The 12,330-nt window shown below is 37.8% G+C and overlaps 2 protein-coding genes across 4 annotated transcripts; one reads left to right on the forward strand and one right to left on the reverse strand.

The window, feature by feature from the left end:
• The first annotated feature begins 40 nt into the window (after positions 1-40).
• LOC144516702 (neuritin-like) lies at positions 41-8,456 on the forward strand. The gene is made up of 3 exons (XM_078248220.1): positions 41-1,569; positions 2,388-2,544; positions 3,285-8,456. Exons 1-3 carry the CDS (start codon positions 1,518-1,520, stop codon positions 3,505-3,507), a joined length of 432 nt encoding a protein of 143 aa, XP_078104346.1. The 5' UTR covers positions 41-1,517; the 3' UTR covers positions 3,508-8,456.
• Positions 7,420-11,253, reverse strand: sys1 (SYS1 golgi trafficking protein). 3 transcript variants are annotated; one of them, XM_078248218.1, is made up of 4 exons: positions 11,157-11,253; positions 9,998-10,260; positions 9,838-9,905; positions 7,420-9,563 (listed from the first exon to the last, which is right to left on the reverse strand). In XM_078248218.1, the coding sequence occupies exons 2-4, from the start codon at positions 10,157-10,159 to the stop codon at positions 9,323-9,325; spliced, it is 471 nt and encodes a 156-aa protein (XP_078104344.1). In that variant the 5' UTR covers positions 10,160-10,260; positions 11,157-11,253; the 3' UTR covers positions 7,420-9,322. The 3 variants fall into 3 exon arrangements, with proteins under 3 accessions (XP_078104344.1, XP_078104343.1, XP_078104345.1); XM_078248217.1 differs by having other exon boundaries at positions 11,094-11,250; XM_078248219.1 differs by lacking the exon at positions 11,157-11,253 and adding an exon at positions 10,825-11,037.
• Between the last annotated feature and the right edge of the window lie 1,077 nt (positions 11,254-12,330).

Genomic DNA, 12,330 nt, shown 5'->3' on the forward strand with positions numbered 1-12,330 from the left:
GTTTTCTCACTTTACTTTTGTAATATCGTTGGTGGAGCATTCCAAACTCTTTACTAAGTGTCAGTGGTGCAATCTGTTTTTCCAAAAACAATAAAAAAAAAAAAAAGGTGAACAAAGTGTATTTAGTCCTGTTAGTTGCTCTCTTGGAAACTCAATTTCCTAAATATTATACTGTACAGTTTGTGTTTCGTACAATCATGTTTTTGGATTTCACAGTACACAGTTTCAGCAAAATGTGGATGGTGTCACTCAAGGAAACTTTAAAGGAAATGACATGTAGGACTGCAACTAACGATTATTTAAATAACCTTGATGTTTTGTAGACCGAACATTTAGTTTGGTTTACAAAAAATCAGAAAACAATGGAAAATGCCCATCACAATTTCCCAGAGTCCAAAGTGATGTTATTAGATGTCCAACAGTCCAAAACCCAAAGATATTCAATTTAAAATGGTAAGACAAGGAAATACAGAAATGTTCATGTTTGACAAGCTGAACCATCACGTTTGCTTTTAAAATGATTTAAACTATGTTTCTGTTACAATCAACTAATTGATTAACGGACTAATGGTTGCAGCTCTAATGACATGTTTTAAGCCTTAGAGTTTGCACATTTGGTAACCCTACATTTTTATGGCATCATGAGCTAACTTAAAAACAACCTAATTAAAAGAGGTAGTGTTCCATAAGTAAGCATACAATTAGGCATAATGTAAATTATGAATACATATGTACTTGGGTTTAAATTTCACAATTGTTAAAAGAAAATAGTACAGCAGCCTAATTGGTTATCAGATGAGTTGAAAATATGACACATGAAATATGTTTCTTTACCGCCAATCAGTTAAGTCAATTCAAACTTTATTTTACTTTCCTATTTAGCTTTCACTTTTCAGCTATTTCCTCTTTTGGTCTTTGCACAGATTTGATCATTTATTCAATCTACAGTATATTTCTCATGCAACATTTCCTGTATTCCTTATGCTTATATGATAATGAGATGGACGTCTACATACACAAAAATGTATCATGATGCACCCGATCTTTGCATTGTGATGTAGTCAGGACTGCATCAGATTTAAACTTAAAACACATGGAATAGCATACAGCCTCTGTACTGTAAGAGTGGAGGAGCTCCTATACATTGAGATTACATCAGATATTAAATAATGCTATAATTGATAAGAACAAGCAGGGCATCCTGAGAGTCCTCCCGTGTTGCGTGAGTGTTGCAGGAGGGTTGCGCGGTGGTGGGGAGGTGAGAGCTGTCCGGTGCTGAGGAGGGAAGATGAGCTCAGCGCGCGCTGGGGTGCAGGTAACGTCAGCAGTCGGCCGGAGCAGGGAAAGACGGTACATACACACGCACCAAGTGTTTATCGCCGCTTAATCACACCAAGTCACATTAATAATGGACAGCTAATCAGCTCCGTGTGACTCAACTCCGCTTTTTTTAAATTCCGATTTATGAGTGCCTCGGCAGCATCCCGCGCCCTCTGCTTGGCTTGAAATGGGATGATATGGGATTTTTCACGTCGACGAAGATCGGAGGGATTCTTGCGTTTGCCTTGGGTAAGATATCTCAAGCTGCTCCCTGGGTTTTATTTAGGCTTCGAGACACTTTGGATGGGTTGACACAGAAAACTGCCTTAAATCTTTTTATCGATTGTAATCTTTATTTATCTCCATCAGTGTTGCATGGTGGTTATGCGACCTGCACTGTAGCCAACAGCTTGTAGTAGCCTATACCCATCGACGATAGATAGCCTACTGGGTGTACATACTTGCTGTATAGGTGATAGTGTGAAAGCTTTTGGACATACAAGATACAAAACTAAAAGCCCACAAAAGTCCTTATTTTTCTCAAATGTCACTTTTTCTAATATTTCACGCTTTATTCCTGCTTATTTTGCTTTGTCCTCTTGCAGAATTTTGCATTATCTACATGTTTTAGCATTTAAATTGCAAATAGCTCTGAACAGAGCATTGCACCCCATGTGGAAGAATTGTATGGGATGCTGTGGTCAGGACTATTATCTGGTAACATCTGTTTCACAGCCCACCGCCCGCTTTCATCTGTCTAAAGTGAAGTTCAGATGACAGGATTGCAAAATCTTAAAATTGACATATTAAAATGAATGTTGAAAAATGTTGCTATGTAGTTATAAAATAACAAAATCAAACAAACACAAATTGAGTAAGATATTGTGTTTTTTTGTGAAAAAGTGGCATAAGCAGTATTTGAAGTGGGGAGATGGTAAAGAAAGATGAACCATACTTAGACTATTTCACACACAAGAAAAATACCAAATTATAAATAAATGAATATAACTTTCGCTTGTGCCTATAAAGTCTGGTCAAATAAGCCGTCACCTGTGTCTTTTTTGCAGTATTCCTGTCCCTGACGGTGCCAGGAGACTCAGATGCAGAGGTGAACTGTGAGAACATTTATAAGGACTTTTCTGATTGTGTCCTGGAGCTGGGAGAGAGCATGGACAACTATCAGGAGAACGTGACCAGCGAGAGGGGAGTGGAGGCCGTGTGCAGGTGATAATAACTTAATCAGTAAGCCAGTGTGTGAACAACATGCAGCATCCATTTGTGCATATGGGACATCCCCCAATGGAGTCAGTATGTTTTTTTTTTTTAAACCTTTTAACCAGAGAATGCGAGAACTGACAAACCAGCTGTGATGGGTTGGAATAAAGACCTTTAGTAAAAAACGCTGATCTACAGCGCTGTACAGAAAACTGTATATTAGTTTCATTTTTATGAAGTAGTGCATGGTTGATTGAATTACTTAAGACAGATACAGTATAAAATGTGCATCTTTTGACAAAATACTAAAGAGAAAAAGCAGCTGCCATGATCTCAGAGGGAGAATAGAGAAATGAATGGTGCTGAGACACTGAGCCATTGTACTAAATAATTTATGATTTTGCTGCAGCAGTAATGAAATTCCAGGGACGTTTTTTGTCATTGTTACTGCACACACTCTGTACAACCCCAGCACAGTATTGAAGACAAAGATTTACACATTAGCCTTCTGTTAAAAATTGCCCTCTTGCAATATCATCTGTGATATTGTTTCACTCTCTGATGCCGTTGCCATGGTAATTAAAGCTCAGTTTGACTTACTTGAAGCCATCGTAGCCATCTGAGTGATAGATTACTGGCGAGATAAATTAATCCACAACAGCATGCATGTCTGCATGCTGTAGCCGGGATGAATTCTTGAGTGAAATGGCAGATGCAGTGATGATCTGATGATCCTTTGTTTGCCACAGCCACTGGGAAGCTTTCCACACATGTGCCCTCACAGCGCTGTCCGACTGCCAGAAGGAAGTCAGCTCCATCTGGGAGACTCTAAGGCAGGACTCCATGAAGATGCGCTTCCAGGGAAGTCTGTTCGACCTGTGCAGCCCTAGCTCCTCGCCCAGCATAAGTTCGCCTCTTGCTGCCCTCACCCTGCCACTGATAGTGCTGATCATGACTTGGCCCCACTGGTAACCTGTATAGATGGGGTGAGGGTGAGGGTGAGGGTGAGGAGATGGGACAGGTGAGGAGGAGGGCCTCAAATTCCCCTGGGTTCATTCCTCTTGAGTTCAAACTTAAAGCCAAGGATTTAAGAGGGACGAGTGTTTTAATAAGGATTATTTTGACACCGAGCCACAGAGGTCTGTGGCAAGCCAATCAATATTTGCTGTGATGAATAATGTTTAAAATCTCCTCAAGTACTTCAGCTTGATCCTCCCTTATGTCTGAAAACTGATAGTATAGTTTAGAAAATTACAATCAGCCAACTTATCAGTCCAGGCAGACTAAGCATACACTTTAAGTATCCAAGGGATTACAGATGTGTGCAGATCAGAACAGTCTGCAGGTACACAGCTGTGGCTCTGGGTTACTAATATACAAGGAGTGGACACAATAGGTGCATCTCATAACCCTTACATTGCCTCCTCGACTCCTCCACACCAAGGAAATGCGCTTTTAGAGGGATGAGACATCCTTTCCTCTGAAGCGTTACATGAATTTGTCAGCTGAATGGGCAGCTGCACGGCTTCCGGGAAGTCTGTTCTCGTGTATCCTCACTCATGGCTCCTCGGTGATCCCTCCTCGATGCTTGCTCCTCAGGGCAGAAATAAGAGCTTTAACACGGCCTTCACCGAGGAGGGACAGAACAACTTCCGGTTCAGCCGAGGACCGAGGAGTCGAGACGTTATCAAATAAGGGTTATGAGATGCACGTAGTATCATGAACACCTGTTAAATCTAATGCAATGAATACTATATTTATGAACATTATCATGTTCAGTTTTTGTGGATTCAACTCTGAGGTAATTTTAAAGCAGTATTTGTGGAGTTTTCATTATGTTCTAAGACAGCAAGGTGTTAATGTGTTTTGTGCCCACACCCTGTAACATGTATTGTATGGTTTTATCATGATAGTTAAAGGAATGGTTCAACATTTTGGGAATTGGAGGATGAGATCTATACCACTCTCATGTCTGTACACTAAATATGAAGATACTGCCAGCAGCCAGTTAGCTTAGCTTAGCACACAGCTCCTATGGCCATGAAATAGTTTGACACATCACTTGCGGTAAAACCACAAGTTTTGTATGGATTAAACAAATAACATGTTAATTTGTGATCTTTAGGCGGATTTTGTTACCTTTCGACAAAGCTAAGATAGCTGTTTCCCACCAGTTTCCTTGTCTTTTACCTAAGCCAAGCTAACTGGCTCCTGGCTGGAGATTTATATTCAGTGTACAGACACATCCACTACTCGGCAGGAAAGCAAATACTGATACGCGTATTTCTGAATTAGTGGAACTATTCCTTTAATTAAGAGTTTACGTGTATGTTAGACACCAAAACACAGACTTTAATCTCTAGTGAGTTTGTATAAATGCAGTCGAACCATCATGATGTAATTAGCTGCCACAGTGCAAGAAAACATTTAAAGGAGCACTTCACCTTATTGACCGGTGAAAGGACCAAACCTAAAGACTGAACCAGACATTAATCTGACAGACTTAATTACACTAAAGCTAGCGACTAAACAACGTTCAGATGAACTATAGGTGAAATGCCCCTTTAATCTGTTTCCAAGTGTAGTAAATGTTTGTGTAAGTGACAATCAAGCCACTGTGTGTAACACTTTTGACCCATTTTCCCCTCCAACACTTCAGCCCACTGTGGCTGATGTTGCACGGCTGCTATAAAGACACCAAAAAGCTTGATGGTGTTTTTTGCCTCTAACGGCGCCTTCCAGGCAGCTAACCCTAACCTTAACCCTAAACATAACCATTGCCGCGTTGCCTGGGAGGAGACGTTGGGGGCAAAAAACACCAAAGACCCACCAAAAACAGACATCGTGACACGGCATCACACATTCACTCTCTCGCTCTCTCAGAACTTCGCCCCACGCTTTGGTTCAGTCTTATGCATGATCAAACTTCTGACCTGCTGATGTTTGTGTAAAAAGAAAATCTGAAGTGTGAATGTTCAGTGTTTCATTATTTCCCGCTCCACTTTGTGGCAAAATGCTCACTTGCAATTTACACGATATTACTAAAAGTTTACTTTTTAGTACTCTAAGTACTGCATAAATGCAGTTTGTCATACAGTATGTAGATATACTATGCAGGGCTGAATTCTATTACAGAGATTTTCAAAGAAGAAGAATAATGCAGCCATGGAGTGTAATAACTAAATAATATAACCAATGCCTAAGTACTTATACACAGTATTTATTTTACTTTTAAACACCTATAATTAATCTCTAATGAAGTCAAATAAGCTATAGCTAAACAATTGCTTTTTTTGGAAAATATCCATACAATCACTTTTCTGTCAATAGTATTTTAATTGATGATCGACCGATTAATGCATTGCATAATTATATCAAACAAAATAGATTCCAAACTGTGCTGCTCCATTTATCTGTTTCTTGCTTTTAATCAATCTAATTTTGAGAAACTTAGATCTCAAGCTTCAAAAGCAGCCAAGAACGACTGCAGTGACAGAAAAAAAGGTAATGGGTATTAAAGTTTGTAACAATATAATAATAAGCCATGAGAGATATCACTAATTGTAATGGTCTTTTAATCAATATGAAATTAGTATTTAGGTCAAGTTTCCTTCCCAGAGGAAAATATGTTTTTAATGTTACAGCAGTGGTCACCTAGATTCAGAGCAAACTGAAAATGAATGAGCGAAAACATCATTTTGTTTTGTTTGTTTGTTTGTTTATTTAAAATGGTGTCACGATTTGCACATTTCCTTTAATGCTGATGGTCCTCATAGGCAGTATCAAAATATGGATGATTTCCTGAATATTTTCCGTCATCTCTTTGATCCCAAATGCATGAACATTTTATTGACAGTGCTTCAGAATAATGGACAGTCTGTTGATGTTACCTTGGACACTGTTATTGATCTGTGCATGAAGTTAGGTTATAGCTCCTCAGTGTATTGGGATCCTTTTTATGCAGATTCATTACCCACCCACCTCCACCTCCACTAGCATGTTTGTTCTAGTTGTTTCTATTTATTTCATGTCTAACGAGTGACCGCATTATGTCATCCATTGTGTGTCTGGTGTTGAGAATACAAAAACAGTTGTGATGTCCTCAAAGCATGAGCAATATGTACGGTCTCTTTTTTTTTTTTTAAAAGAGAGGACTCTTATCCCTTTGTATGCTGTTGAAGAAAGCATGAAAAGGATCGTTATCATAAGCATTATGAACCCTAATGAGAGTTGAAACATGGAAAGAACTTCTGAATGTAAAAACAAGTTCAGTATCCATGTTTTGTTTTTAGTTTATGGATTGAAAAGCACACTATTTACAAGACTGTATAAAGCAATACATGGCAAAGTAATGTGTTTGTAATAGTAAAGCTCCATGTTTAAAACATAGTGTGTGAGTGCATTACCTTCAGCAAAATTATGGATAGCAAAGACACAGAAACACAAAGTGGTAAAATAGTGGAGCCTTTAATCGATGCAGTAAGTCCTTTGCTGTACGACTCACTTACTACAGAGTTTCTGTTTTTAGCTCTCCCTGAAGCAAAGTGTTGGTAATGAAGACCACAACCAGTGTTTTTCAACTCGTTAGTGCTTTCCCATCTGCTTCTTTCCACCTGGACACCTAACAGAAGAGGCAGTAGTTGGAGAAAATGAGGGATCAGGGCCCGGGGTGGGAAACCTTCAGAGATCTGAAGACACGCTTGTGGTGTGCCCCTCATTAAAAGTCCTATCTTTGACTTCTGAAGCATAATGGCCAATTATTTCCTCACCTACAGTTTCCTGACTGAGATTTACAAGTTTCCGAACTGGTAGCGTTTAATTAAACAGCATATGCACACAAGTACTGGCATTGTACCATAATTTAGACGGAAAAAATATGACACCTTGCCTGTAATGTTTCTGGACTAGAAACAAGTCTGAGAATTTAATTACATCATTAGGTCAATCGCTCAAGTTCTTTGTATTTAAATACATTATAAAAGCTAACATTTATGTTAAAGAATACAAAGGTCTCATTGCATGTGAACACTCCTAGAGCAGACGTTGAAAGAAATAATGAAATAGTAGGTGACACTGGCTTAGAAAGAGTAGTCATGGGTTTGAACATAACTTGGGATATACGCTCATTTGTTTTCTTATCAAGAATTAAATGAGGATTAATACCACCCTTGTGTTTGTGCGATAAATATGAAGCTACAGCCGGTTAGCTTAGCTTACCATAAAGACTGTAAATGGGGGTGAAATAGCTAGCCTGGGTCTGAAAAGTGATAAAATATGCCTACCAGCAACTCTACAGCTCATTAACATGTTACATCATGTTAATCTGTAAAAAAACAAAACTTTTCATTTTTACACTTTAGTTTTAATCAGATGAGATAAAACGTGGTGCTGGGTTTAGTTTATTTGCCTTTGGACAACAGGCTAGCTTTTCCAAGTTTCCTGTCCTAGCTAAGCAAACCACTTGCTGGTTGTAGCTTCATATTTAACGGACAGATACGACAGTGGTACTGATCTTCTCATCCAACTCTCAGCAAGAAAGCGAATAGGTGCATTGTACAACTTTTAAATATCAACCCCTGCAGCATAATGATGTATATGCTTATTTCAAAACAAGACACTGCATAGTCCACACTTTCAAAGCATCAGAGGTTCGATCTGACAGTAACCACACAGAATAAAAAGATAAGTATGTGTTAAAAGACCTGTAATACTCAAGTAAAAGGCAGTTCACCTAGACAAATTTTTTTTTTTTAAAAGCCATTGATGAATGAGAAAGCTGATATTGTTCCACAAACAGTAATAGTGTTTTCAAAAACAGAGACAAAGTCTGCTGTCAGAACACAGCTGGTGGCTGACAGACTGTCCCCAAAGTGGCCACCATGTCTGCATAATACATCATGTCATAAAGAGACGGAAACAAACAGCACTAGCTGTGCAAAATGCGGTACAAGTTTGACAAGGAAGGCCTTGTGAGACTGAATGTGCAAACTTAATCCAGAAAGCTAAAAATAAGCCTGACTTTATACTAATGAATAATGTGTTGAGAGATTATAAAGCAGAAAACTTTTTCCTACATTTTGATTTACAGAATGATTGATTATTGTCTCAGAAAACTATAGTATACCTGTTTGAACACTGAACTTATTAACCAACATTAAACTTTAAGATGAGCTGTAAGAAAATGTGATAAAAGCTGTGATAGGTCATTTTGCACATTGGTGATTGATGAAAATATCCTGTAACATGATGGTCATGTTTGTTTGCCAACCCAGCAGGCTTGTAATTATACCAACACAAAGAGAGGAAAATGTCACTGTCGTTGCTCTTCTGCTGCTTTTTAAGACAGTTTGCATTTGCTCTGAAGTTTCAATTTGTCATTTGAAGACGTGCACATACCCAGAAAAAAAAAATATCGCAAATCTTAAAATGACGGAATGGGTTGCTCATGCTAATGTACTTAAAATGAAAACAGAATGCAATTAATTAGAATAAAATGTATAGTCATTAGGTTCAGAGAAAGGTGTAAACTGATGTCTGCTTTTATAAGCAATAAAACATGTATCTTATATGCTACAGAGTTAATACTGTCCAACATTTAGCAGACAGCTATGAATAAATAGATCAGTTCATCTGGTGTATCACTTGAAGCGGAGATGGATGACAATCCAACATCTACGCTGCTGGAGGTACATACTCCATTTCTTTTGCAAGCAGTAAAAAGCCTTCTCTGAGCAAGTTCCTCAGGGGTTAACTGTCCACAGAATTTCATCATGGTGTCAACAACAATTCACAGGTTAGATTTGGGTCCGCTATTGACTGGAATGGCCCTGAGCTCAGTTCGCATGCACAGGTACTCTCCAATTACAGCCATCAACGCCATGCAGGCTACATTGACGAGCCACCAGGACAGGGCAGCTGGAAGATGAGCATTATATATCCAGCAGCCGATCATATGGAAGAAGTGCACGGTGACTGTGAAGTCCAGACACTGTTTCCCCCGACGGATGAAGAGCCACAGACCGAGGGCGCTGCAGAAACAATGTCATAGAAAAGTTATGTTATCAGCCATGCTCATTTATGTTTCAGATAAGATTTTTGTGGATACAAAAATGCAACTGCAAAGTTGTACACGCACCAAATCTATAGAAATTATATTTTATTTTTATGTAAATAAATGTGTACAGTCCTACTGGTGGAAATCCTTCAGTTGTGCAGCTGCGAGATGTTTGAACAACAGCATTTGAGTAAGAGATGTCACAGCTCTCATCTCTTTGGATGTACAGAGATATAGAAATGACTTACCAGGTAAGAGAGTTCAAGATGAATGCCATCATTATAAGCCTGCCCTGCATTGTTGCAAAACCAAGAACCTGTCAAAGCAGAGCAAAGATTAAAACTGTCAGCAGTCTACAAATGTGCCACAAACATACGTCACACAGCTGGCAGCTATCTTACAACTTACTTCATAGCTGAAGATCTGGTCCAGTGACCGACTAGATTGCACCAGACTGTCCACTCCAGCTAACCACAGGCCCAAGAAGCTGTAGTAGATGCACTGCATCAACACAATCTGACTCACTATGAGGACCGGGTCCCAGATGTAGCTACGGAAATGACTGGCCATTGCGGACTGATGTTACACGTACAGGCTCAAAGGTTGTTAACAGCTGGCCCCAACTGTTACCAGCTGGGCCATCCAGTGTGACCTGCGTGTGCTCTCAAAATCTGAAACACAAAGAGAGACATATAATAAAATGCTTTAACATAATAAATATCTTGAGTTTAAAACCTTAGCCCAACAGCTTTATTACGAAGAAATAGGACAATAACTGTAAGAGGTAGTTAGGAAACTAAGTGCAAAGTTATGTATAAAACAAAGGTAGAATAATAAGAATGTGGAATAAACAATATATGTATATCAAATGTAAACCTGGAATACAGCTAAGTAAGTAAAATGAATCAATATGAAGATAGATAACAGAAAAGCTGTAATGAATTAACCCAATAACATGAATGCAAACATCAACCTCTGTATGTTAACATCTACTTAGTGTATATGGTTTAGCTCGGATCTCATAGCTACCACTGAGGGCTACAAAAAAAGTTAAATATTGAGTAATTCCAATAACGTGTGATGACATTATAGGGGAGTGAATGGTCTTTACAATAGACTGTATAAAGATCTATGGCCCGTTCAATGTTCACGAAAATCTTCATCAAGAGCTGGCTAACCGAGCACAGCTAGCTAGCTGTCCACCAACACAAACTCAACGATTAGCAAACGCTTACGTTAACAAATTACAGCCTGTTAGCACCATTTCGCGGGTGACTAAACGACTCCAACCCCGCTGTGACATCCAGTTAAAACAAACGTAAAAGCCAAGTTAAGACAGAAATTTAACTGTGGGTGGAAACAACACCGACACTGAACACTTTCTGGTCTAACGGTGCAACAAAACGAAAGATGACCAACAAGTTACACCATGTTAGCATGGTTGTTTTCTTTATGAGCAGCGGGTGAACAGTTTTAACATAACATATAGACATCGGATACAAACCTGAGTACTGAATAAGAAATGTTTCAGGATGTCGTATTAACGATAATGGCTTCGGTTGCTTACTGTTTTCAAAGCTCTACTGTTAATTACCGGGCCTGGTAATTTCAGCTATATGTAGCTTGTTAACAACACGGAAGTCACGGCGGAGTATCCGGGAAAAAAAAATTAACAACTAACACTTTCTTTTCAAAGGAAAATACCTTAGATGTATCACAAACAAAATGTGTACTGAGTTCCCTGTGAAATTAGTTTCCTACAAACAACTGAGACATAACATCTCACAATTGCCTATATGATAGCTACGTTTATTCTGTCCACGATGCACTCGATGTTTTTTTTTCTTTTAATGTAAGTGCAACGTTTATTTTGAAATCCTTTCCGTTTTATCTTCCGGAGGATGTAACAATACTTTCAAATTAATACAGTTTGTAATAAAGAAAGAAATAAAGAAATGAAATAAAACAACAAACCACAGACCACAAAATTAAGTTATGGAGATATAAGAGAAAGGCAATGTATTCCAATATCAGATCATGCCCTAAATACTCTCAATTAACTTCGGAAAGCCCAGTACACTAGATGGCAATTGTAACAAATGTTTTTAACTGTTTTATCGAACCATGGTAAGAGATCGTATCGAACCAGGAATTTTTTGCTAAAAAGCTGTTTCTGGTGTCCGAGATGAATGACACATTTCCTCAGAACGGTGTGCAATGGCGTCACATTTATGTATAAAACTAAGCAGCACACGTATATGGGGTGCCGAATGTAAAAGTTCGGTTACAATTTTTTAGCTGATAAATTTTCCACATTTAGCTCACTTTCCTCACATTTAGCGCATTTTCCTCACATTTGAGACAGAAATTATATATATATATATATATATATATATATATATATATATATATATATATATATATATATATATATGTTAAATCTAAATCTAAATGTTAAATATATATATCTAAATGTTAAATGTTAAATCTAAATGTTATATCTAAATCTAAATGTTAAATTTATATCTAAATCTAAATCTTAAATATATATCTAAATGTTAAATGTTAAATCTAAATATTATATCTAAATCTAAATCTTAAATATAAATGTTAAATGTTAAATCTAAATATATATATATATATATATATATATATATATATATATATATATATAATGTATATCATATAAATATGTTATATCTAAATGTGTCGCCAAGTGTAAAGCTAAATATTTAGAAAAT

This window comes from Sander vitreus, chromosome 4 (genome assembly GCF_031162955.1).
Source record: "Sander vitreus isolate 19-12246 chromosome 4, sanVit1, whole genome shotgun sequence".
Classification (NCBI taxonomy): Eukaryota; Metazoa; Chordata; class Actinopteri; order Perciformes; family Percidae; genus Sander; species Sander vitreus.